This window comes from Gopherus flavomarginatus, chromosome 9 (assembly GCF_025201925.1).
Source record: "Gopherus flavomarginatus isolate rGopFla2 chromosome 9, rGopFla2.mat.asm, whole genome shotgun sequence".
NCBI classification, from domain to species: Eukaryota; Metazoa; Chordata; order Testudines; family Testudinidae; genus Gopherus; species Gopherus flavomarginatus.
The window spans coordinates 4,005,823-4,032,457 of record NC_066625.1 but is presented as its reverse complement, the minus strand read 5'-3'; the positions used below and the strand labels follow the sequence as shown (position 1 = coordinate 4,032,457).

Genomic DNA, 26,635 nt, shown 5'->3' with positions numbered 1-26,635 from the left:
GATCTGGGAGCAGAGACACCTGCGCCCATGCCCAGTGGAACATGCACATTCAGGACATGGGTAAAAGGCAGAGGTGACCTGGGAGTTGATGGGACCTAAGGGAAGATACTCTTGCTGGGATCTTTTGGTGGCCATCCAAATGAAAGTTCACCAAGTTGTTCTCTGGGTACAGTCCTATCTAAACTGCCTGTGCGTTCAAGGCAAGACCTGGGACGAGCTTGGTAGGACATGGTGGGTAGCATGAAAGGAAGAAGAGCCTTTAGCCCTTGTGTCCCCCTATCTTCAAACCCAGAAGCAGGGTGGGTTTGAGGGCCAAGATGTGGAGAACCAGCATAATGCCTGGGGGTGGGGGGTGGGAAATTACCTTTGAGGTTGTTAATCTAGATGGGAAAATGCACATGTGGAGTCATTCCAGCTGGTGAGGTGAGGTTCCTGATGTGGCCATGTGGTGCACCAAGCATTTCACATAGAGACACTCACCTTTTGCACTGAGGCTGGTACATAAGGTAAATGCTTCTCCCCAGCAGTGCTTAGGAGAGAAACCTCCAAAGCTGCTGGCACCCTAGGGATGTGGCTTTTTGTGTCGGTGTGTGGCCTGCCCAGAAGCACTCACGTCCCTGTTGTCCCTTTGCAGGTGAACGGGATAAATGTGGAAGGCATGAAACACTCCGAGGTTGTGTCAAACATCAAGGCCAAGGAGAACGAAGCCAAGCTCCTAGTGGTGGATCCCGAAACGGATGAATACTTCAAGAAACTGGGGATAATCCCCACGGAGGAGCACATCAAAGGTGAGACCCTCCTTACCCCCCCCAGCTGACTATATCCTGCTCTCTATAGTTATGAGCTTGTATTTAGAATCACAGGTCCCAGTGACTTCCTCTGTCTGTCTAGGTGCTTATGTAGCCCCTTTTGCTAGTTACCTGAGTGTCTATGAGGTTTTTATAAATAGAAATAACAATATTTTCCAGGCAATCCAAACAGTTATATATTTTTAAATAATTCATAATTAACCTGTGGAACTCCCTGACACAAGATCTTGTTGAGACAAATTTAGGTAGGATTCAGAAGAGAATCAGACATTGATATTAATAATAGGCATGTCATGTATAACTAGCTAGGGTAAATGTTTCTAAGAGACATCAGTCCTCATACTTCAGGACGTAAGATGAAGACTAACTGCCTGAGGTTTGGAAGAAACTTCCACTAACAGCAGATGATTATTACACAGTTGTCCTGGCATTTCTTTCAGTTTCCTCTGAAGCATCTGGCATTGTCAGAAGCAGGCTATCAGACTAGGTGACCCATTGGTCTGATCCAATGATGACAGTACCTAAGTCCCAAAGACAACATGTCCCATATATGAGGGAGGGGCAAGGAAGTCTGGAAAGAGACTCAGAGCAGAGCCTGCAAGTTATTCCATTGTTGTCCTGGGGCGTATTTTCTCTTACTTAAAATGTTTGGATTTGGACTCCAGAGGAAAAGAATGTAAAGATCCTTTAACTTCTCGTAGCCTTTTGAAAGTATGAGCATGTATGCATATGTACAGACACAGAGAGCAAGTGTCATGTGTACATGAAGGAAGACATTTCACAGGACAGCAATAGCTCTGATAAGTGGTGCAATAAATATTATCCTTGCTGTTGAGAACTGGCAGAGAAAGCTGCCTATCTACTATTTGACCTGTGGCGCTGCAGACTCCCGTGCTGGGAGAGATCTCTGCATTCCACCAAACACATATTTCCCTCCTTGCTGGCTGTCTGAATGGGGAGCTCTGTTTTTCAACACAGCTGTTTCTTATCTAAACTGAATTCAAGCTCAGGCAATCACTTTGCTCTTTCAAGTATTCAGTGGAGAGAGCTGTCCAAAAAACCAGGTCAAACAATTCTAAGATCCACCGGGGGGGTGGGGGGGAAGTGGTGTCAGATGCTCAGAATTCAAAATTGGAACAAACGGGGGATGATGCGAGAGAGACTCTGCTCTTGGCACAAAAGATAATGAAGCCCTTGTTCTCCGCTTGAGGAGATGTTAGCCAGTGTTACTGCGATATGCATCATGTTCAGTTGTCTCTTCAGGCAGTGTATCCTGGCATCAAAACTCTGACTGCAGCACTGGAGTGTGTTTTGTCACCTTTTCTTTGCAGATTTCGTGATCACTAGGAATCGGGCCCCTATAGCTGCTAATATAGAGACAGATTGAGTTTAAAAACACCCAACAATGCTATTTGGGTTTTTGTACTACCCTAGATCTCAGAGTAGGATTTGTGTTTGAAATCACACTGGCTTTCACTGACTGCTACTCATGCAGACTTTGCAGGGCTACTGTTTTTGGCTGAGTCCTGAAAGCTGGACTTGTAGATCTTTAGAACAGTCCTGAAATAATTTCGGCATTGGCACCATGTCACGATAGGCATGGTGATGCAGCTCATTGGTATTAGAAGTGGCAACTTTGGATTTATTGACCCCGAATTTACCCCTGGCACATTGGCATTGAGCACTGTTAGCTCCTGCTTGACTAGATTGTATGTTATACAATGAAGTGCATGCATCTAATTATTAATATTTATTATTTGTATTATGACAGCCTCCAGAAGTCCCCACTGGGACCACGGTCTTGTTGTGCCGTGTGCTGCACAACCACACACACAACACAGTCCTTCCCCGAGAAACTTACATCCTACACAGAGGGATTGCCTGTTTAATATGGGCTGTTCTGTGATTGGCACATCTGTACTGTCCTTCCTTCCTAACAGGGATGTGAAATTGTTGGCAGCTCATCTAAGTTGTTGTCCTTTGTTAATAGTGCAGGATAATTGGAGGGCAGGGAAAGATATTACAAAAATGCAAAATGACTCCAAAAACAGGTGTCCCCCCACACATTTTATTGTGAAATTGACAAGGTGACAATTGCAGCAAAGAATATTGCTTGGGTATGTGAGTATTCTGAGACAAGGCAGATCTGTTTTTTTAGCAGAAATGGCCATATGTTGTATTTGATTCAGAAAAGAAGCTACTTCATCCCCAAATGAGCCATGAAATGATTTTTATATTTTTTTTGGTGAGGGGTGAAATCAAATGAACCGGGGGCGGGGGGAGGAATTAAAAACAAGCTGGGTCACAGAAGAGAAACCCAAGGGAATGAATAGGTTTTTGCAGGGGCTCATAAACAACCTGGGTGCAGTCTGACTATGACTCCAGGAGAATATACATGCCTCACTTCATATGGCCTGCAAAGAGTGCTCCACTCCATTAACCCTGGAAACGCGAAAGTCATGTGAGTTCCCAGGGTGGGTACGCTAGAGAAAGCTCTGTCTGACACATGTCAGTCTCGGGTTAAATATATTCACCAGAGCTTTACTTTTCTTGGTCTATAGGTGGAGTGCCTCACCCTATTACTAACGGGTCTGCACAAACCCAGGTGAGTGTCTGTCATTGACATCCTATTCTTATTAATCAAATAGACTCTGATTGATGGAGACAGCATGGCAGAGATCTAGCTATTTTGAGAGGCAAATCTGTCCAAGGAGCGATGTCAAAATCCCAATTCACCTTGTTCTGGGACAACATGTGACCTCGTAATCAGATCCAGTTACAGCTGGAACTGGAGTCAAGACTCCTAGGCTCTCATCTCAGCTTTGCCTCTGACTCACCCTGTGATCTGGAGCAAGATGACGCTGCCTTAGTTAGCCCAGCTATAGAGTGGGGATGACCACTATCTCAGAGAGGGTTCTGAGGCTTATTTAGCTTAATTAACATATACTGAATTTGATTACTTCCCTCTGCAGTTTTAATTCAAGGCTGGCTTCAAAACAATGCTGGTTGCTCTTTACTTAGTTTCCTGCTCCTGCAATGTGCATGGAACAGTAGTAGTTGCTAAATGAGAGTGGAGACACAGGGCCAGACTCTGCTCTGGGGTAAGTGGGTGGAGCTCCATTGACTCCGATGAATTGTAACTGGACCCTGCCTCCACCAAGTCTGCACTGGAGGAGAGCGTCTGTATAATTTGCTAGTAAACACTTGCGTTTTTTTGTGACTTGAATTTACAGTTTTCTCTACCTTCAGTCTTTGTTTTGCAGCCAGCCATGTGTTTGGAAAAAAACACACATTATTCTTCACCTGGCAGAATTGGCTCTGATCTTATCTCATAAGGCTGTAAACTCCACACAGCATTTTTCATCTCACTTATATATATTAAAAATATGCGTGCGCGCGTGCACACACACACATATATATATATATATATAATGTACATGTTAACATTTCCATTTCCAACAGCTGAACGGAGGATCCATATCTTCATCCCATAGTGATCTCCAAAGTCCTGAGAAGGAATCAGAGGTACAAATATATTTTTACAATTTTTTTCATATTATATAAACATGAATATTAAATAACCTTTCAAAACAAGATTTCTTCTTCACTTCCTGCCCTAAACTAGCATGTAGTGTTCTTGTGAGCTGTTAAACAGCTTTCAGGTTCCAACCCAGAGATGGCTGCATTTCTAGAATGGGTGAGCAATCTCTATAGTTTCTGAAGTAGCTCTAGGATCCCATGGGATGAAAGGTGTTGGGGAAATTCAATACGATGTTATTGCAAAAAATGTTAATGCAGGGAAAATAATCAACTGAAAACTAGCAAATGAAAAAACCCCAAACCCACGACTAAAACATGTAATTATGTTTTGGGGGGGGAGAAACTAAAAACCATGATGTGACTTGTTCTTGCTTTAAGATGTGCAGAAGCTAAAATGTGCAGGGCTTGATTAAATGGAGTTTAAAGGGACTATTGAGAGGCTCAGATTACTTGGATTGCTTCTGTCTCTTGTGAGTGAACCACTGGCTCCATGTGCTGGAGTCCAGACTGTGCATTCTTTCCACTCTTTGTCAGGGGTACAGGAAAACTTCCTGGTTTCATGTGGCCTCTGCCAGAGGCAGCAGATGTCCCAGATTAATAGACAAGTTTTGCAAGGATTCTGATGCACCGTTGTGTTGCTTACTTGTTTACTTAGTTAGGCCCCCATCCTGTACAGACTTAACTTTGTGCACTGCGAAGTCATTAGGATTGGTACGGTGTGTAAAGTTCAGCATGAGGGCTTTACTACGCTGTATTATCTGGACTGCGCAGCCTGTTTATTCCAGGAAAGGACACAGAGAAACCAGCAGTTTTAGGAAGCACAATGCAGAACCAAGACTTTCTACAACTAAATGTCACAAGGTGCGCTTTATACTAAATTATGTAGCCCCCAAAAGGAAAAGAAATGGGTTAGGGGTAAACGTGGGTCTAAAACGAGTGACAGGTGAGAGATAGAGTAATAACTGAGGGAGACAGTTGGTAACCTCATTAAAATGGTTCACTGGTACCCAGCGGTGTATTATCGCCTAGGCCAACAAATTTGCAGGGGCAGCAAATTTGCTCGCGCCCCCTCCCCAACTCTGCCCCTTCCCCAAATCCCCAGTCCGCCTCCTCCCCCAGGCGCGCCACGCTTCCATCCTTCCACCTCCCTCCCAGGCTTGCCGTGTGAAAGCGCTGGGAGGGAGGGAGAAGCGAGCAGCAGCACTCGGAGGAGGCAGAGCAGAGGTGAGCTGGGGCCCGCGGGCGCGGGGAGTAACCTGGGGGGGGGCCGGGAACCGCTCCCTGCCCCAGCTCACCTCTGCTCCACCTCTGCCATCCCCCGAGCATGCCGCAACTCCCCTTCTCCTCCCTCCCTCCCAAGCTCACTGCGCAAAACTGCTGGGAGGGAGGGAGAAGCGAGTAGCTGCACGTTCAGAGGTGGAGCAAAGCTGAGCTAGGGCCGGCGGGCATGGGGAATAACTCTTGGGGGGCGGGGGCAGGGAAGCGCTCCCTGCCCCAGCTCACCTCCACTCTACCGCTGCCATCCCCCGAGTGCGCCACAACTCCCCTTCTCCCCCGGCCCCCCAGGCTTACCACAGGGGAGCAGAGGTGAAGTGGTGGGGGGAAGGGGGCGGCAATTTTTTGAGGGGCTAGGGGCGCCAAATTTGTTAATCCGCCACTGCTGGTACCGTTGCGTTAGGCTGGTGCAAGCTAACTGTATACATTCAGCTAATTTTAGACCTCAAATGTAATCACATTAAATATAGTTTGCATGGAAGGATTTCACAGTACCTAACAGGACTAAACTCTGTTTCATGAATTAAAAAATTGAATACAAATTTCAGGATTTTTTTTTTTTAATTAAACAGTTCTCTGCCTATTGAAAAGCTGGACTTTGTAGCATTCTGCTAGGGCCTGAGAATCCGAATAGGACACTGAAATTGACCACTCCTTTCATTATTCAAGTTGAATGAAAGATTAAAAGCAAACACATGGCTTCAAAGGGAGAAAAGAGTAGATTGATAACGCTTCTCATTTTACTAATTTAGCATGTGGTTAGTAGAAGAAGTAAGTGATTTCTAAAGTTTTGAGTTGTGTCCTTTAACTTTCATTCTTGTCATGCCTTGGAATTGTTCACTGACAATAAAGAAATGCATCGGCCAAAAGCCCTGATTTTGAAAACTGACTTGAGTCTGGGTGTGTCTGATTTTTGTGCCAAACTAGAAATATTGTAATGAGCCCCAAATTTCAGAAAACACCGAGCACCCACCCTCTGAAATCAGGTCCCTTTAAGGTGTCATAAATTGCATGTCTAAAAATGTAGGCATCCAAAATAAATCAGTTTTTTTAAAATCATGAACAAAGTGTTCTAACGTGAGTGCCTAAAGTTAAGACATCTGAATTCATAGGTTAGGCGCTTAATAAAAGTGACCTGATTTTCAGGGACTGAAGTAGTGAAAGAATTGGTGATCTGTATCCCTGAAATCTGGCCATTTTCATTCAGGTGCCTAACTCAGACACCTCTGTTTGAAAAAAGTGGCCATTGCCATGTGGGGGCAAACGTTTGACGTGTCGGTTGGAGTTTCAGCTGCATGGTGTCAGTGGGAGTGGTGCAGACAAATGGCTCTAAAAACTTCCCTTAAACTTGAAGGGCATTTCTCCATTTTACTGCACCTCGTGAAATCACTTCCAGCAGGGCAAAGTGAGTACAAAATACTACTATTCAGATCAGTGGCACTTTACACTTTTTCCTGGTGTAAATGACTGCACAAGGCAATGAAGAATCAGGCCTTTAGCCCCGTTTTCCATCTAAGAACTTCATGCTGTTATGACAGCGCTGAAAATGCGAATGTCTTGCCAACATTTGAGCATCACTTTGTAGCTCTTTCCCAAATGCTGGTTCTCTCACTAAAACCTACTCCATGCAAATGCGATTACTGAAGCAGTAAGCTTTAAATTAAGGTACATATACAGCCCGTCTATTATACGAACATTCTAACTAAAGATGTCATAGCAGAAAAGATACTTCCTTGTGCTCCAAAGCTCTGCCAGTGCAAGTTAATGGACTCTGAATCCCAATTAAATCATCTTTGTGCTTAGCATGAAGATGGAAGTGCAGTAATGCAATTTAAGGCCTGCAGAAAAATGTCTCTTCAAAAGACTAATAGATATTTAGCTGAAAGCACTTCATCCTGCATATTAACTGTTCCCTAAGGATCTGAAGTCCAGCTTTTGCCCATTATAGACATAAGAAGGCTGAGATGAACTTACAGGCCCCTGAGGTTTGCTCAGAGTGTTTATTGAGGTGGCAGCCATCAGTAGTATGAGGAGGAAACTATGAATCAAGTTTCATACAAGACACATTGGACCCAGCTCTCCTAGATATCGCACTGAATTGGCAAAAAGAATGTTGGATTGTTATGCTTTTTATTGGGCAGCTCCCAAGGTGCTATTCACACTATATGTGGGCAGAACTCAGTCACCTGTAAGCAAATATTTGCATTGTAACACCTGGTGGCTTTGAGATGCAGTGCTAGATGTGGCCTTTTTAAAGCCATCTAGCTGGAAAAAAACCAGCTAGGGTTCTCCTCCACCCTGAACATCAGAGCTAGAGTGAACCAAGCCCGTAATGTAACCGAATCAGCAACTCAATTCTGGTCCTTAGTTAAACATGCCCCGCTGTAATAAGCAAGTTTGTGCTTCCACAAAGCTCCCCGTTATTCCATCTTGCTTCCTCTTATAAAAGCTTTTACTGCCACTAGGGGCTTAATTTTGTGTTTCCAAACATGGTTCCATCTCACCTTTGGCAATGGCACTGCATTTTTGTGCTTCTGCTTTTCCAGTTCCAGTAACAGCAGCAACACATTCTTCAGGGCATTTTTTCCCCTCCTATATTGTAATTAAATCTCTGGCCACAAAGACACCCTGGTCGCCACTTAAACCACAAACATGACAAACTCGATGGTCTGCTCCACAAACATGGGCTTCTTATCATATGCCCTTAAGGGGAATCTGCCCTAGTTCTCTGTAAGGTTTTATGTAGATGAGGTACTAGAGGGCAGGATAACCACAATCACAGGCATAGGTGTGATGTGCCATCCAGCGGGGGATGTAATCAGACACACATACACCCACCCCAGTCAGCCCATTGTCTTCCTGCAGGGGGCACTGTTGCACCCAAGCATGCCCATTTCACTCCATGGGCACAGCTCCACCACCCAGCATAGTACACCACAATACACCGTAACAGGAAAGCTTCTCATGTCGTCTTCCTCTTTGCAGGAGGGAGAGTCTAAGAAGGACCCATTTGAGGAAAGTGGCCTGAACCTGAGCCCGACTGCGGCAGAGGCCAAGGAGAAAGCACGCGCCAAGCGGGTGAACAAGAGGGCTCCGCAGATGGACTGGAACAAGAAACGGGAGATTTTCAGCAACTTCTGAGCTGGGACGGCAGCTCTTCCCCTTCTCCCCAACCTCCAAACTGAACATCTCCAACGTGCACCAGCCCCATTCCTGGCTGTTGACCCAAGACGCTTTGTGCTCTGCTCTTTATTGGTTGCTTTTTGCAAGGCAAATTTTTTAAAAGGGTCATTTATGGACAAGTGATTCCAATAGAAAGATGACCAAAGCTCCTCCCAGCACATACCCAGCTGCCTGCGGTTCCCACATTGCTGCTGAAGAAAGACTGGAAAGATTTCAGCTTTGCTTCTTACCTGCTTTATTTCAGTTTTTACTATTTTGAGCTTCCCTGCACCGCAGAATCCCCGGTGGGATATTATGCATTCCCAAACTGCAAACTCTCGTTCATTTCAATTCAAAATCTAGTTTGTTTAAAAAAAAAAAAATGAAAAAATCCCACTCTGAGCTACAATGTTCAATACTCACATGGTGGGAGATTGGTCAGTGGCTATACATTTCTCTCTTGTTGGCTTCGCTAGTGATTTAGAAGGGTTGGTGGGGTTTGTTTGTTTTTGGTGTAAAAAAGAAAATTCCCCGTCTGTTTCTCATTAATGCTGGAACCGCTCTCCCCCGGGATCCCTTTAACCAGTGCAATAAAAGCCCTTTTCTCAGCAAACCTTTTCCTTTCTGTGCTCCACCTCCGCCTCCCCTCAAAACAAACTCTGGGTGTTGAGAAGATGGTAGGATTTAAAAACAAAAAAAATTCCCACAAAACCTAGTAGCCCAAATAACCCAAGCCTCAGATGTGCATAATAAAATGCAGAAATGGCAGGAGAGGAGGGGAATAAGCTGCCCTCCCCCCGACAATAAAGGAACGTCTGTGATTCCTGTTAGCACATCCACCCGCAAGGTTTTCTGTCCCCGATTGCTATTGGAAGCCCTGCGAGAACAAACTTAATGAGACACTGGAAACATGGCTCTTCAGGTGGATTTCAAAGAAGCACGTCAAGTGTCTTATTAGCTGGGAACTGAAATCCCTGAAGACCTTGCTTCGAGAGGCACTCATGAAAACAGGGCTTCAAGCAGGAGCAATCCAGCGGCAGCTCATCCACTCAGATGCTGGCTTCAGAACAAGCCCCAACCCGAACCTGCTTTGCTATTTCTGACTCAGGGTTTAAACCTCTCACCTTTTCCTGCTGATCTCTCACCAGCTGCATTGCCAGCCTGGAAGAATAACAAGCAAACTCTGTTGTCTTACGATGGGCTGGGCCGGGCCCCTGCCTTGTAGCAATGTGATCTGGCATGTGGATTGTCTTATAGGAAGCCGGAATACTATCTGCTGGGCCCCAGACAACTGCTCTGGCTTTAGGCTCCTCTTTGAAAACACCCTGCTCTCAATGTTAGAGAGTTCCATGAAATGTACCATGAAAGCTATCCTACAGAGCCAGCACTAAACTAGTATAAAATCTTCACTACTTACCTCTGGCTTCAAATGAGGGACACTAACGAAGATTAAATTAAACATGTACTAATGGCCTCCAGGCAGTGGAGATGGAGATGCACTGGGGCTGTAGAGAGGGGGACAATTCCCGTTGCCTTCTTACTGAACGCTAACAAAACAGCCTTTTTGGCTGACATGTATTTTGTAACAATGGCAAAAATAGTATTAAAAAAAGCAGGTGGGGTGGGGGATGGGCAGAGCAGACAGTTTAGGTAAATGACCACTCCCCACCCCCACCCCCCCAGCTAACAGCATACTAGGGCAAGAATGTAAGATTTGCAATAGTATTTACGATAAAGCACATGGTTCGTTTTTTGTCCCAGGTTACCCTTAGACTCTGTATAATGAACAAGCGGCCTTTGACTTTGTGCACTATGGTCTTGTTAAGGTTCTGTGTATATTTCGTAATACTGAGCTAAAAAAGGTGCCTTATAACATTTACTGTTCCTTGCAGTAGATGGATGTATCGCAGCACAGTGGGGACGGGACAGAGGGGGTGTTTGGCTTCTTTGCAGGGACCAGTGAAATGCAAGGCTGTGACCATACGGAAGACAGGGCTTTTGGCTGGGCTTTCTTTTAGGGAGGATGTACAGTGTTAGTGGGGCAAATGGATGCAAATAGGATCTTGGAAAGAAATCTCTGCAAGTGTTTGGCTGTAAAGCCTGGGACTGACACCAGGTTGGAGAGGGTTAGTAAGGAGTTTAGAGCTTTTTCTTCCCTACAGGAGTCTCACCTTGGCCTCTTACCTTGCGTGTTCCAAAAGAAAATCTGATGGCAGGGGGAGGGCTGCTTGCTGTTGGCCACAACAAACAGTTGCTGCTCTAAGAAGTCAGTAACAAAAGAATCTTACACTCATGATATGCAAATGGCTTTCAATCCCTGCACTTCTAACTAAGCCAGAGACAGTATGTGAGTCTGCTAGGGGTAAAACCTCCCAGTTACATTGCAAGGTAGGTGTTAAAATACAGCGTGGCAAACAAGGAAGTCATTCTCGAAAAGCCTGTAAATACTATGTTACTTGCATAAGACAGAACCAACTAGTTGAGGGGAAAATAGCATGGTTGTGTTTTCTTTTTAATGCTGATCAAAATAAATCAGGTATGCAAACATGTACCAATAAGATTTTAAAATTATCGCTGCATAGTCCATGGAAACGGCTCATGGTTAAAGCACTTATCGCTATTTCTGACATCTAGTAGCTCTGTAATAATAATTATTCAGTTTCTGTACGTTTAACTTGAAAAACCAATACAAGTATAAAGTTGTTATCTGCATTGTGAAGACAATGTATACTGTAATGTCAATAATAAACTTTGTTTTGCCATGTACAGCTTAAAAGGGTAATTAGTCTGTTCTTCAGTTCAGTCCTGGTGTTGTAAAGAGCGTCAGAAAGGAAGCACAACAGTGTGTTAGATTAAATTCCATTCCCTCCACTGGCTGATTAGAAGAGTGGGCCAAACAGCTTCTGCAGTTCTGTGATGAGTTAATGGTTGTCGTTGCTTAGAACGGTGACTTGCAACAGAAGAAAATTGTTGGTATCCTTTTTAGCTTCTTGGAGGTAAAAGGGGGCCTGAAAGGTTTGATTTTGGTTTACTACTTTTCTAAATTTAGGAATGTCTAGTATTGGCTTCATTTCATGACTCTGAAATCCATATTTCTCAACCCTTAATTGGAAAAAGCTGGGTATGGTGAATCTTTAGCACAAAGAACTTTTTGCCCAAGTGTTGGGGATAAAGAGGCATAAACTAAACATTTTAAAAGTTTATTTAAAAAAAAAAAAACACTTCTGTCAATCAGCTCTCTTCCTTGGGGTTTCTGAGGTTATGCACCCGCTATTGCTCCAGTTCTAAGTTGGCCTCAGTGTCAATGAGACTTCAGTGTCTGGTGTGTGGGGGTAGGAGGGGGGAGCATAACTTTGCCGACATCCTTTAAACATTAGAAAGAAGCCACAAAAAAAAAGCACAAGCCAGATTTCCCTCTCTGTATGTCCCCACCTTTAAGACAGAGACAAACTCCCAACCTGCAGTGCTTATGCCTGAGACCCAGAGCCCGGCCAGGTTAGGACAGAGCACCGCAGGTGTGGGCTTTGTGGGTCACGCTCTGGATTACGCAGCATTATGCAAACAGAAGAAAGCAGCCCTTCCACTCCAGCCCGTTGCTGATCTTTCCCCTGTGCCAGGCAAAACTTGTGCGATGCTAGTGCAAGAGCAAGTTGTTGGAATATTAACGGTTTCAGTAGCAAAGTTTTCCCCAGCTTGGGCCCAACTCCTCAAAGGCACCTAAATCCCTTTGACACTCTGGACTTCAGTGCAAGAGCTGCTTGGAAGCACACTAGAGTCCAATGTGGAAATTCCTGCAGTATTTAGGGGAATTTTCTGTTTCCTTCCCCCCCTACCCTCAGCTGTGATAGAGCTGGCTGAGCTGTTCTCCTGTTTCCAATCCAATAGGCCCTCGATTCTTTAGGAGTTAAATCTGGACACATGAAGGATCAGTCAAAACAATATTTATCATCTGATTAAGCCAAAGCACCACAGCTGCTACTGGAATGGGTGGTTCTGTGACAGAGTCCCACCACACCTGAAATTCAAATACTCGACCACTCCAAATTTCATACCCATTTGAAAAACACCTTCGCAATCCGGCACCCTTTGAAAGGCAGACACAGCACCAGGATCAGAAACACAGCTACTTTAGCATCCTCATTGCAGCACTGACGCACGTGCTTAAATCCGGCAGACTTGCTTTAAGTGCTGCCCCAGATCAAAGGGGTTCCCATGCGGAGAGAGTGTTCAGAGAGGGGCAGCGTTGCCAAAGCTGAACTTGAGAGCAGCTCCGCTGGCCATTCTCTGCGTCCCCTGTTCCTGGCTACCAGCGAAGCCCCAACGTCCTGGTCTAGGGGGCTGGCCTCATCTTTGTGAAGCCCAAATTGTACCCCTCATGGGGGGCTGCCCCATACTCCCCTCCCTGCCTCCAGCTGGCCCTTGCCGTGCTCAGTCCCTATGCCTTCCAGCTGTGGCTGAGGCCACCATGGCTCCCTCCTGCACTGTAGAGCTGTCAGTAAAACCTTAATAAAAAAACCACCCTTCTTAAGCCAGGCTGTGCCCAACCAGCTTGAGGCAGGGACTCCAGGCAGGGCCAGGCACCGAGCTGGCAGAGGTCTCCGTCTTGCTCCACCAGACACCACAGCGTGTAGCATTTCCCCGTTCCCACTGTCCCTGTGCAGTGTTTTCGTTAGACACCCACACCGAGGAACTGCGTCTGCAGAGGTGACTCAGCAGGACGGCTGCATTTCAGAGAGAGCGTTTCCTCTTCAGAGATCGGCTGGGTAGCTGCTGCATTCCCATCCCATCTCTCCACAGCACTAGGTCTTCCCTCCCCAAGTCCAATGCAGTCTTACTAGGGCTCAGCGTCCAGCAGCTTCACGACTCCGGTGCAGATCTGTTGCTCTGGGAGCAGCCATTCCCTCAACATCTCGTAGCAGCCGGGCAGATGTGTCTGTTGAGGCACTCTCTGCAGCGAGGGTTCACAGGCTGGCAGATCTGCTGGCCGAAGCCCACGAGGAGCCAGTTGATCTCACTCCAGAGGTCCCTACAGACTCAGAAGGGAGATGAGTTTTGTCAATGCTGCTGCTGAGCAGGATTGAAAAGCAGCCCAGCACTGCTCAGGTATTTAATTCTTTTCCCACCAACAGTTCAGCTGTTTTAGCTCCTCATCCTCTCGGAGGCATATTCCAGCCCTAGCTCCCGTCCGCCCCGCAGACTTTCCCAGAGCCCAGTCCTGCCATGCTGGTTGGGGGCCAGGACTGTTGTGGGCTGGAGCAACCAAAGGAACTTTTCTGTTTTCACCTCCCTCCAGTGCAAACAGGGGAAAGGTACATACGCAGCTAGTCCCACCACTGGATGATGCAGACAGGCTTCTGCCTGAGCTCACAATAGGGTTGTGCTACCCCCCGCGGCACTGAATCCCCACTGCACCCGTAGCTGGGCCTTGCAGCACACAAATTCCAGAGGCCACTGCACACGGAGTGGAGTGCTGGTCTGGAGCACTTGGTGGCGTTTCCTTCCTGTTCAGCGCCTGTTCTGAGTCTCTGATACACAGAGAAACTAACTGATCATTTAAGATATAGGCCAGAGTTCATCCCTGGCATACGCCATTGCAGCTGACGAGATCGGCAGACAGATCACCGCTATTAGCTGGTGGAATGGCCTCCCAAGGGAAGTGATGGCCTTGGGTGTGTTAAACCAAACTGGACAGTAGAGAATGCGCTGCAGGGAACACATCCAGCAGCATAGACTAGGAGTGACTAAAGTCTCTGCCATCTCTGAACTGTCCAAACAGCTGAACTAGTGCTGCTCCCCAGGAAACAAGAAACAACCTGCAGCCAAGTCCTAGGCCTAGGCACTGTAATGCCAGGCTTCCTTCCCTGCTGCGTCCGTGACAAGGGGAAGGACAGGCTCACTGACAATGCCATGGGGCAGGGTAGGAAATAGCTCCGCAGGGTTCTGCGTGCTGGATGAGACAGCCACTTGTTGCCATAAACCAAAGTGATGAACAAAAGATGCTTCAGGCTGGTACTGGAGAAAGGAATGCAGATGGCAGTTTCCTGTGACGATTACAAGGAGGGGGAGTACTTGGGAGGGGAGGGGACTGTCAAGAGTGTGTGTGTGTGTGTATGTATGTGTCAGGATTTCAGAGCCAAGCAGCAGCTGAAAAACAGCCTAAGTTCCCCGTTGCAAGAGACACCTCACCTGGGCAGCCAATCCTCCAGCGCAACTCTGGTCTCCTCGGGGGTTTTAGTTTCCTTCTTCACCCATTTCAATCTGTTAGAAACCCTATGCACATGGGTGTCCACGCCTGGGGAGCAGAGAGGTTGGAGTCAGGAGGGAACACCTGGGTCAGGAGGAAGCAGAGTCTAAGGAGTTAAAGAAGCAGTCAACTCAGGACCCATAGCAGATGCACTAGCCTGTATTGGGAGGTTCTTCCATCTCAGGGCAGATGCCAAGTGGGTTTTTGCTGTCCAAGAGTAGGGTCCTGGGAGGCAGGGTACCATGGCTCAAGTAAGTGGGGGGGGGGGGGTGGTCACAAAGAAGGAACAGCAAGGTCTTGCCACTGGTGAAAGTGTGAAACAGACAATTTCCCCCCACCCCACAGTCTGCCATTCAGAAGTGCCAAGATTTGGGGCTTGAGTTGGCTTGTAGATATTTCCTTAGTTGTATGTATCCCGGGCACTAATCTGACAGCTTTGCACACAGGCAGGTTGTCACTCCTGAGGTCTTAGCCTTTGAGGATTTGTGGCAACCTCTGAACTCCTTACCCAAGACGGCAAGGAGCGCATGAGCTGGTCTCACTGATGCCATCACGCTCTTGTAGGATGCTTTCATCCATAGAGCTCAGCACACTTTCCACGGGAAAGGGGGTGTCGTCATGCCCACCTGGTGGCTGTGGAAACCGAGGGGAAGTGACTTGCCCATGGTCACCCAGCGGGGCAGCAGCAGAGGCGAAAGCGACTCTCAGGCCACTGCCCTATTCACTGGACCATGTGCCTCTCTCAAGGACCCTGGACCGGAGTTCTCAGATAAACGCAAGGTAAGACTTTGCCTTTTCCTCTGAATTGTCTGCCAACCTGAGAAACCCCTAACACTGCCCAGTTAGTCCATGTCCCTGGTGTCTTGCCCGTGTGTTGGGGCTACTTGCTGGCACATTTCAGAGCAATTATTTTTAGCACTTCCCTATGGGAACATGGATTAAACCAAGACCTGCTTGGAGTTACGACTAAATATCTTGGGGTGGGGAAGACAGAGTTATTCGTTCTCCCTGTTCTGGTAGCTACCAGGCCAATCTCATAGCAGGCACGGCAGCTTCACCAGGGACACAGCTGATCTTTCAGACAACTTCCAGACCATGTAGGGCTTTCGTTAGCAGCACTCTGAAGCTGAGGTAGCCAGCACACATCCTACATAGCCCTCAGAGGTCAGGATTGTTACAATACTTGTATTTCAATGATTAAGTAGCCAATAATTACAGCATTAATTAAATAATACACATGTTTTAAGATGTACTTTGTCCCAGAATTAAGTTATTCTTTAAGTTGGCAGCAAGGAAAAAAGCACTAGAGCAGGATTTTCAGATACAGGAACCTCGAGGTACAGAACCTAAAGAAATGCTCCGATTTACCAAAGCACCGAGCTCCCCGATACTCCCACTGATCCCTGGGAGTCCTTGCAGCAACGCTGATCTACCGGGGTTAGCAGCACTCCAGGCTGAAGGTTACTGTAAAAGATGAGCCCTGCCAAGCCACAGAACAGTGTCTAAGCATTACTGCCAGACAGAGTGTCAGGAAAGGATGCAAGCCAGCTCAGAACGGTTCCAAACCAGGCTGAGCAGGAAGTCAAAGCCCTTTTGAGCTGCAACCGTGATATCTGCACTGCCAACGGATTAATATGGGAGGCCTAAAAACAGCAGCCGCCAAGCCCCAAAGTCCACGGCTGGGAGTTTGGCCATTTTCGTTCCATCTTGAAGGATGATTATTAGCTTTCGATAAATCGGGGGGAAGGGGCAGGGGTGTGTGCATGCGCATGCATGCATTCACGCAATCAAAAAGACTGTTCTTCCCTGGGAATCTAATCCTAGAAGTCCCTTTGACTTCAGCAGGGGAGTTCTCTGCATTGAGGGTTTGCTAGGTGAGTCTCAGCATCAAGTGGGGTTACCTCTCTGCAGGGATCACGATTATTAAGTCATGAGATGTCGCTGATCATCTCAAGAACTTTACACGGATGCTATAGAGCAGTGGTTCTCAAACTTTTGTACTGATGACCCCTTTCACACAGCAAGCTTCGGATGGCAACCCCCCTTATAAATTAAAAACACTTTAAAAATATTTAACACTATTATAAATGCTGGAGGGGAAGCGGGGTTTTGGGTGGAGGCTGACAGCTCGAGACCCCTCAGGTAATAATCTCGTGACCCCTTGAGGGGTCATGACCCCCAGTTTGAGAACCCCTGCTATAAAGAGGTGGCTCCTTTCTTGACACATGGCCCAAAAGCAGTGGGACGTGGCTTTGAAGGAAGCCATGATTTCCCCAGGACAATGTCACTCTGAGCAGACTGGGGCTGCAGGCTGCACACTGTGAGACAGCCAACCCATCTGACTTAGTTTGTTTCACCATAAACAGTTTTCTTTGTGGCGGTGTGATCCAGCAGGTCAGGGCGCAGGACTGGGGGCCAGGACTTTTGGGTTCTCTTCCTGCAGTGGCCTCAGCTGACATTAGGCAAGCTGCAAACGCTGCCCTCTACTTTCCTCAGGAAATGCATTTAATAATGCTACAGAAAGAGTTTGGAAGGCTCAGGGAATGTCTGAAAAGTGCTTTGAGACTCTCAGATGAAAGGCTCTTAGCATAAAGTAAATGACTGTTAGATCAGCAGTGACAGACTGGTCCTTCTGTTGCTAATTGAACAAAACCCAGGAAATTGCTGTAAACAGGAAGCATATAGCTTTGCTTCCTAAATCAAAACAGTGCGTACAAGTCCTTGGAAAGCTATCAGAGCTCCCTCTAGACTTTCCTCCCCAACAGCGGATTAATTGTTCAGAAGAAACAACAGACTCAAAAGCTTGCCAGTCCAGTGCAAGAACTACAGTTGGTAAAGCCGAGTTTCAAGACACAGTTATGGCCTGTGTTGAAGTTGGTATTGAATTTTCAATCCAGGCAGGCGTCATTCATCAGGTGGTAGCATTAACAGATTTCCCATGATTCTCTCTGATTAAGCAGCAAACACACTTTGAATATTAATCTGTCCCCAGAGACCTTGATGCATACCTGGAGCTCTGTCTTAGCCAAATAGAAAAGCTAGCAGGCAGTGCCACCTGCTGGCCTTGATGAGCTAAATCAAAATCCTGCCTTACCCAGATTCTGCTCCTTTAAAATGAAGGGGTACAATTGCTATCAGAACCTCCCTCCAGTCCAACCCAGCCTCAGAGGCACATCCCCACTATAAATCCAAGAAGGCTTCAAATTATAAGCCCCATCGCCTGAAGACATCGAAACAGGACCTGAATACAGTGCTATCTAGGCCTTCAACTTTTGTAAGTTTCCAGTACCAGAAACGGAGCAAAGAAACAGAGACACAGATCGCCACTTGTCTGACAATTCCACAAGGAACCCTGCAGCTAGGAATTAAACTTAATTCCAATTCAGCCTAAAACAGCCAGTTTCAAACAAAATCCTCCCACGGACCATCAGCAACTAAGCTCTTTCTAAGTATAGTTGCAAAAATCAGACCTCCTCGGTCCCTTCTCCAGCTGGCCTGAAAGAACCATTTCCAAAGTGAGATTTGTTTAAACAAAAAATAGGTTGTTTAACAGAGGTATCATGGAATTACATCTCCGTTGCTTTGCACTCTTCATCAGGGCACCTTAAAGCATGATACAAGTCGCCACACATCCCTAGTTGTTATTAATTAAGCAATGCCTTCATTCTTAATCAGCACACCTAGGAGGTAGCAATTAGACCCATTTTGCAAATAAGTAAATCCAGGCAGAATAAGCGACTAGCCCAAGTGACTTCACCAGCCTTAGAATCCTTCTGGTATTGAGATCAATGGATGAAAAGCTCCCTATAAGAGCAAGGTATTATTACATAACAAGCAATGGATCGGGAAAGATTAGGATTGGGAAGAGTGGGCGGATCATGGTATAGCAGCATCTTACACACTGTAAAACATACCGATCCCAGTCACATTCTTCCAGGCAATGTCCATGACCAAGTGGGCCATCTTGGGCCCAACTCCCGGCAGCTTCACCAGCTCCTTAACGGTACTGGGGATGTCACTTCCGTATTGCTGCTTCAAGATTGCTGTCGTCTGTTTTATGTACTTCACCTTGTTCTGGGAAATGAAAGCAAACTGCATAGCATCTAAGTTCCCATCCAAGAAATGGAAAGGAGAAACATGTACCAGACAATAGGACTATTTCCTTCATTTGAGGGAACAGACATGAGTTTGTAGAGGAAAACACAAAAGATGTCCTTGATTTATCCTATAAAGAAGCTGTAACGTGATCAGCTCTAACCTCTAACCATGCTTGGGATGATGCCAACGAGTGCATTCTTGTCCTGGATACAGATTGCTAACACTGGGATAAAATACAGCTTCCAAATTACACTGGATTAGTACAGAGTGTCTCATTAGAGGACATGATGCAGGATTGCCTGCAGCAAGCGGGAAGAAATGAGAGTCTATGGTGAGCTGAAAAAAAAAGGAAATACATGTAAAGGGAGAAAAGAGAGGCGTTCTCGCTAGCAGGTGAGTGTAAGAGGTGAGAGTAGCAAAGGAGAGTAAGAGAGGTAGGGAACATGAATGGGACAACAAGGGGCATTGCTGTGGGAGAAGTCAAGAGAAATAAATAGGCAACGACAGAGGTGGTTCCCAACTGCCATCACAGGTCATTTGGATAATTTTTATGGAAGAAGGGGGTGAAGCTTGCAAAAGCTGATCCAACTACCCTGATCTGACTCATCTCTTCGTGCCTCGGATGTTCCTGAGACAATGCCAACAGTTTGGGGACCAGGGGCATTATTCGACTTCTGCTTAGACAAACCGCCATCTACGACCACTATGGTTTGGCTCTCACCTTCCAGAATCCCACTGGGTAAATGAGCTGCCCCAGAGTTACGTCGTCCGTCTGCAGAACGTTGTCTACCGTGAGGCCATGCTCCCGCAGGCGCAACATGGCTGCCGAGGTCACCTGATCTTTGGTCTGGCTGGACAGCATCAGTGACAGCAGAACCTGATAGCGCATCACCTAAAGGATGAGATGGGAGACGAAGTGTCAGAGAACCCTGGACTAGACAGGGCTGGGATCCTGGAAGTTCTGGGTCTGGGGTCTGCAAGTCAATGGTGTAGAGACACACACACACGTGACATGCACATCCATATGGGCCTCTCCTCAGCTCTCACCTTATTATTAAATAAAAGAGATTGCAGTCGAGAAGAGTCAGAAACTGTATCTACTTCTGTCTCCCCAGAACCGCTAAAGTTTTTCTCTTAGGTAATCACTACTTACAGAAAAGCAACAGGGTGATATAATAATAATTCGCTGGCGTTCATGTCCATGGAATCGGCATCTCTGCAGGCTTGACAGTGAAAGATAGAGCTGGGATTTGCAGAAATTCCTATGTGATTGAGGAGCACCTGCCCTTGACTTTCAATGGGATTTGTGCTTTTAAGTCACACCCACCTGACTCCTATTGGATTTCAATGGGATCTGGGTGCCTGATTCCCACAGGCCTCTTTGAAAGTCCCAGCCTAAGGGACTGTCTCCAGGTTAGTGCAGGGCCAGCCAGGGCGTGACTCTACAGTGCACCTGCTTGCCACGCAGTAACATCCCACATGGGCACTGCAGTGAAAGTCACCGTGCTGTAGCACCACTCACATATAGTGTAGCAAACTAGTCCACTGCAGGGTCACGTGCTGACTTGCTGCACAGTAACTCACCATGTAGACAAGCCCTTAGAAATTAAAATCAAATACGTAATGAGAGACTGAATTGCGGGACTACTCTGGACAGAGCATTTCTCTGAGATGAACGTGTTTCTCCAGACTCGGGTCTCAGAACACTGTCCAGTGTGCGGCACGGTCACCAGAAATATCCTTCTTGGCTGAATTCTGATCTCAGACCAGCGAGTCTGGAGGCATGTCACTGAAATAAGTGAAGTTGCTCTAGTGTAACGGAGCAGGATTTGACCTGGTGTCTTTATTTCCTGCTTTACTGCTGAGTTAGAATGTGCTTCCCTCTGTGACTCTGCACTGCAGACCCTGTCTTCCCAGCCAGGCACCCAGTGCTGGGGGTTGTGTAGCAACTAAGATGATTGCAGAACATTTGGGCTACAATTCCAGATTCAGGCTCCTCAACCCCCTAAAAACAGCCCTTGAAAGTTCTGGCCAGCAGCCGGAAAAGCCCAGGGTTACTGTGCTATGGGTTATTACAATGCCTCGCTTTATCTTGGAAGGAATAAGTCTATTCCCTTAGGGAAAAGAGTTATTTCCCAGTGATGAGTTGTGGTTCTCTTTAACCCCAGAGTATCACTTTGTGCTGGTTGATGTGTCTTTATGGCGTCACACGCTGTCTCAGACTAAAGCAGAAGCTAACCATTTTCACTAGAGATTTCAGACTAGGACACAACCCCCGTCCGGAGCCAGAGATTACAAGAGCAATATCTCAAATAAATCTACCCACTTGCATCTTCAATAGCCTCTCTTTGGAGCCCTGTCTGCTCAAGTATAGGTTGCTCGAGCTGTTCTGCAGAGATCACCAGAGTCAGCCTGCCCTTAATCTAAATGTTCTCGCACAAACAATGCCATTTGATGGAGTCTCCCTGCAGCCTCCCATCACAATGCTGCACCACAGTTTGTTTTTTGTACCGATGCAAACGTGTGCAGATGTTCCCTTTGGAGGACGGCGTCATTCTGGGCCTCTGATTCCGTGCCAGCGACTTGGGGAAGCACAGTACCATTCCCAGCACGCCTGCATTTTTAAACAAATGTTTTCTTAATGGTGAACTAAGGGGGAGAAATACTAGATCTGTGTCCTTTTTTGCTTCTTTATAGTGCATAAAAGCAGCCTAGAAAGTTTCCTTCTGACCCCCCCCCCCCAAATTCTGCTTTGTTCTTTGTGTTAAAGATTTAAGTCTTGTCTGCTCTTTAGATCCTGGAAAACTGTGGCTGATGGGAGAATTGGCAGGATTACATCATCAGATAAGCCATCTAAGAAAAAAGCACAACTGAGCAGGGATTTGCACACAGACTGTTTAAAACTCTGTTACTGTCTAACTCAGATATCTAGACATGGAATCAAAAGTTCCTTTGGTAGAGAGCCAACTCCTGTGCCTCTTCAGTTACAGGCCGAGAGCTCTCCCAAACCAAATGCCTAGACTCCGTCAAGCACAAAGGGCACAGCAAGTCTATTATTGTAAGATCTTGCGCGCTCTAGGTACAAACTCACATTTCTTCAGTTAAACCAGTTCAAGACTCCTTTGTGGCTGTGTGTAACTGGGTGGTCTGTCCCTTTAGGGGTGATGGGGAAATGGGGCCAGCTGGCCAGCCCTGTTCTGAGGCAGAGCCCCTTTCAGAAAAAGGGTTTGGGCCTGGTAAAAGGGATAATCAGACCCAGTTGGAAAGGGGGCCCCCCCCGGTGCTTCCTATAAAGGCTGAAAGGGCTCAGCCAAGGAGAAACTGCAGAAAGCAGTTTAGCTCCAGTGACAAGCCCTGCAGCAGGAGGAAGAGACCCAAGGAGAAAGGCTTCTGGGCCCCTGCAGCCAGTTTTGCACAGGGGAACAGCTTGGTTTTGTGTCACTCTGCAAGTTTAGTATTGGCATGATAAACTGTGCCCTGAAAGAAGGGCCTGGACAGAATCTGGGTGAGGCATTTAATCCTTCCTGGGCTGAGGGGAGAGGACAACTGCCTATAACCCACTTAGGCCTTTTCTACCGGAGACAGTGGCACCAGTTTAACTTGAAATCAGTTTTTAAACATATTTAAATTGCTGCAAACTCCTGGGTGGGTGCTCTTAATTCGGTTGGAGGGGCTTATTCCAGTTTCTTAAAGTTGCCCCTTATGAACTTCAGCTAACCTAAAATAAGATTATCCAACCAGCCTTTGCACTGGTCTAATCGAAGTCACTTTAGAACTTACATTAAACTGGGGCATCAGTGTGTGCAGACCTGCAGGCTGCCGTTAGCCAACAGAGAAGAGCAAAAAGAGACACAAAACTTCCTTCCCTCCCTGTCCTTGCACGTCACCTTTACACGAGATGCCTCATTGTAGTTCCCTGCTAGAAACCGGTGTAACAATCAGCAATTATGCTGAGAGAATCCCATTAATAATGCTCACATTGATTTATTTTGGGAAGAGGTGGGTTTCCCGGCTCCTCTTAATGCTGGTTCCCCTTGGTGGAGGCTGTTGAGACCAATCAGCTAGATAAGACTTATCTATGACTCCCAAAGGGATTTCTGGAGCTGCCTTTATGAGCCACCAGCCTACACCAATTGGCAGGGACCACCAGAATATTTTTCCATGGCTTCCACTCAAAACCAGACATCACCTTGCTCCCTGGCTCACAAACCTTAATCTTCCCATCAGCAACTGTCTCATTAAGATTAAATTAAAAAAAATGTCACTAACAAAAACCATGTATGTGGCATACGTCACTCTTCATTAAGAACATAAGAGCTGCCATGTTGAATCGGACCATGATCCATTTTGCCCAGTATCCTGTCTCTGAGAGTGGCCTGTACCAGAACGTCAAGGGGAGTGTACCGAACAGGGCAGTTATGCAGCACTCCACTTGTCTTTCACTCCCAGCTTCTGGCAGTCAGAGGTTCAGAGTTGCCCCAGGTGTGGGGTTAAATCCCTGCCCATCTTGGCCAATATCCATTGATTGACCTATCCTCCATGAAGTCATCCAGTTCTTTTCTGAACCCCGTTACCCCTGACTGTCCCGCTCCCAGAGTTTGTGGGCTGCAGACTAGAAGTTACTTGCACCAGGGACCAGTTTCTAGCCATCTAAAGCATCTAGCATGTTTGTGGTGGCACCTCTGCCTTTGGCACACAACAGTTCAGTCTCCTGAGGACTGACATGCTTCAGTCTAACCCAAATTAAGGGGTCAGTATGGGGTAACTGGGTGAAATTAATTAGCAGGGCTACACAGGAGGTCAGGTGAGATGATCTAATGGTCTCTTCTGGCCCTAAACTCTACAAAACCTGCTTCAAGTTTTGACTGAAAAATGAATCTCCAGATCAGGAGGACTCTTTTGCACAGCTCTGCTGGCCACTCCACTTCTCTCCCTATGTCGGAACTGCTGCCTGAGTGGAGACTAACTGGGGAAATTCACACTGTGGTTCCATAGCACGTCTCCAGAGCCTGGCATTGAGGGGAGCTCCTTCACCACACACTTCACTTGGGGGGAAGGCAGCATTCACACAGCTGCTGAGACTCTTTTCTTTGGTGTGTCTTTTTCCCCCCTAGGGTTCCTAACACTTAACATATATTAGAGAATGAACAAGGACAGATGCTCATAGAGGCAGAATGAACAAGATGTGAGGACAAGCCTCCCTCCCCCAGTTCTCATCTTCTGACTTGCTAAATACTTAGCTCTGTATGGTGGGGCTGCCTGCATTGGCCTTTGTTGGATGTGTCTTCAAGCACATGGTTGTGGGATACAATTATCTCACTGTGTCTATGTGTTCTCCTACCACGCAGCAGTAGGGGATACAAGGTTTGTTTGTGTGCAGGGCTGTGAGGAGCAAAACGAACAGCATGGATCCCCAGCTGAACTCTGTGTCGCAGGCCCCCCACTGAAACAGCGCCCACACCTTAGCTTACAGTAACCTGCCACTAGCTCTTATTGGGCCTCCAGACCAAAGGATTAAGCCTCCGTAGCACAGCCAGAGCACAGCAACCCTTCATCATACTGGTTTCCACCAGGGAGAGTCTCTTCTCGCTCATGGTCAAAGCAGAGGCATCAAGATCAGGGCTGATGAAAGGGATGGTCAAGTTCAGATAATGGGATGACAGACCACCCCATGGAACAGCCCTTCTTAATCTCAGTTCTTCATCTTTGATGCCCAATAAAGAACTGCCAAGGAGAACATATCATTCATCTGGCAAGATAAACCACTCTCTGAGTGACCAGCAGAATTTACACCGTTTCTCACAGCCTATAGCTCTCACACCTTTCAAACACACATCCCTGGGCAAATCACGGAACCACTGTAAAACTAGGGTAGGGTACCTGCCCTTCAGCATGAAGGAGTTTGAGCTCTACAAAGTTGCACAATATCATCTGTTGCTCAGCTAATGCTCTCAGGTTGAATGGTAAGCTGCCTGCTTTACCTCTGGAGGCGCGCTGCTGTCAAAACACTTCTCAGCCCCCATCTGATCCACAGGAGCATCCTTATTCCGCCTCATTTCCCGGATATTCTCCAGCTGCTGCCTCCAGTTCCCTGGCTCCCATTTCAGCCTCTTGGAGTCAGTCTCCTCCTTCTCAGCAATGCCTCCCTCCAAAGAGTCATAAAGAACATTGACTTTCTTCCCCTTCCTGCTGCTCTTTGATGGGACGGTTGCTGTGCTGTGGGCCCGACTTCCTGAAAGAGGTGAAAAGGGGACTTTCAGACCATAGCCTTTGGAATAGTCAGGTCCAAGCTCCTCCCTACACCAATACAGCGGAGCCATGCAGCCTAAAGTTGGGCTAAGGTTCCATCACTCCCCTGCTTGTCCCCCAAGCCCTCCCATCAGGACACAACATACACATAAGGCAAGCTTTCCAGTGTATAAGAACTTATTGGAAAACAGCCCCTTTCACATGTAACAGCGCGCACACACAGCATGACATGCGACCACATGTCTCTGGCCTCTGCACAGGGCTGGACCACATGCAAAGGGCTGCCTTCTGAGCCACTGCAGCACTGATCTCAGGTACCTGCCAGTGCAGGGCTATGCTGGAGCAGGCTTGTCTCCTGGGTCATGCCAGGGGCAGAGGCAGTTTAATGTACCCTACTGTGGGGTCTACAACTAGGGTGACCAGATGTCCTGATTTTATAGGGACAGTAAAAACTTTTGGGTCTTTTTCCTATACAGTCTATTACCCCCCCGCCCCCTCCTGAGTTTTCACACTTGCTGTCTGGTCACCCTATCTAGGACAGCCCTCCTGGCTGGGGATGGGCTTGGTGACCTGATGGGCTGTTCCACCGGGAGCCAATATGATGCAGGAGCTCAGAGTTAGATTAGCTGGGCCAATGCTCCCACAACAGCAACTGCATAGGGCCTGGGGGTAGGTGGGTGCAGGCAGCAGCTCCAGGAGGGGAGACCTTCCCCCAAAATTCACACGCCCTCACAGCCAATCACCCCTCATGTCTGATCCTCTTACAAACCCACGTCCCAACCCCCTCTGTGCACCCCACTTCCATCTCACCCCTCCCCCAGGTCTTCCATCCCCTCCAAGTCCTCTCCCATTCCCCCTCCATGCCCCCCACTTCCATCTCCCTCCCCCTCCCCCTCCATGCCCCCCACTTCCATCTCCCTCCCCCTCCCCGTCCATGCCCCCCACTTCCATCTCCCTCCCCCTCCCCCTCCATGCCCCCCACTTCCATCTCCCTCCCCGTCCATGCCCCCCACTTCCATCTCCCCCTCAGCCCCAGTTCATGCTGGGGGAGCCCCGCAAAGGGGGGGGTCTGGATTCTGACCCCTCGTACCTATTGCTGCCGCCGCTTCCCCCGCGGCCCTGCCTAGCTGCCTGGTCACCATCCTCCCGCCGCAGCCCCCAGACCGCGGGGGACGCGAGGCCGCCGCGCACATGGCTCCCCTGGACTACAAGCCCCAGCATGCCGCGCGGCAGTCACGTGCCCGCCGCACCCGGAAGG

At 47.4% G+C, this 26,635-nt stretch overlaps 3 protein-coding genes across 11 annotated transcripts in view; 2 read left to right on the top strand and 1 right to left on the bottom strand.

The window, feature by feature from the left end:
- The window catches only part of NHERF2 (NHERF family PDZ scaffold protein 2), a 98,266-nt gene extending 86,704 nt beyond the window's left edge, over positions 1 to 11,562 (top strand). Inside the window, exons 4-7 of the mRNA XM_050968770.1 lie at positions 635 to 788; positions 3,371 to 3,414; positions 4,272 to 4,334; positions 8,610 to 11,562. Of these exons, the coding sequence (XP_050824727.1) occupies positions 635 to 788; positions 3,371 to 3,414; positions 4,272 to 4,334; positions 8,610 to 8,765 (417 nt within the window). The 3' untranslated portion in view covers positions 8,766 to 11,562. The remainder of the gene's footprint in view (positions 1 to 634; positions 789 to 3,370; positions 3,415 to 4,271; positions 4,335 to 8,609) is intronic.
- NTHL1 (nth like DNA glycosylase 1) lies at positions 2,545 to 26,575 on the bottom strand. 5 transcript variants are annotated; one of them, XR_007776398.1, is made up of 8 exons: positions 26,468 to 26,575; positions 25,110 to 25,360; positions 19,850 to 20,020; positions 18,945 to 19,104; positions 14,973 to 15,078; positions 13,306 to 13,812; positions 4,993 to 5,121; positions 4,163 to 4,317 (listed from the first exon to the last, which is right to left on the bottom strand). XR_007776398.1 is itself a non-coding variant. In XM_050968772.1 (6 exons), exons 1-6 carry the CDS (start codon positions 26,568 to 26,570, stop codon positions 4,293 to 4,295), a joined length of 816 nt encoding a protein of 271 aa, XP_050824729.1. In that variant the 5' UTR covers positions 26,571 to 26,575; the 3' UTR covers positions 2,545 to 4,292. The 5 variants fall into 5 exon arrangements, 3 of the variants coding, with proteins under 3 accessions (XP_050824729.1, XP_050824730.1, XP_050824728.1); XR_007776397.1 differs by lacking the exon at positions 4,993 to 5,121 and having other exon boundaries at positions 2,545 to 4,317; XM_050968772.1 differs by lacking the exons at positions 4,993 to 5,121; positions 13,306 to 13,812 and having other exon boundaries at positions 2,545 to 4,317.
- The window catches only part of TSC2 (TSC complex subunit 2), a 57,863-nt gene continuing 46,340 nt past the window's right edge, over positions 15,113 to 26,635 (top strand). For 4 of the 5 annotated variants that reach the window (XM_050968759.1, XM_050968757.1, XM_050968758.1 and 1 more), the window contains exon 1: positions 15,122 to 15,810. In XM_050968759.1, the coding sequence (XP_050824716.1) occupies positions 15,649 to 15,810 (162 nt within the window). In that variant the 5' untranslated portion in view covers positions 15,122 to 15,648. Of the gene's footprint in view, positions 15,811 to 26,635 lie in introns of all 5 variants that reach the window. The other variant, XR_007776396.1, reaches the window with a different exon arrangement.

Coding starts and splice junctions, on each gene's coding strand:
- NTHL1 (XM_050968771.1), bottom strand. CDS start 26,570: ATGTGCGCGGCGGCCTCGCGTCCCCCGCGGTCTGGGGGCTGCGGCGGG. Junction 25,361..26,467: donor GGAAGCGGCGGCAGCAATAG/GTACGAGGGGTC, acceptor CACCTCTTTCAG/GAAGTCGGGCCCACAGCACA. Junction 15,079..18,944: donor GAAGAATGTGACTGGGATCG/GTATGTTTTACA, acceptor TCTGCTCCCCAG/GCGTGGACACCCATGTGCAT.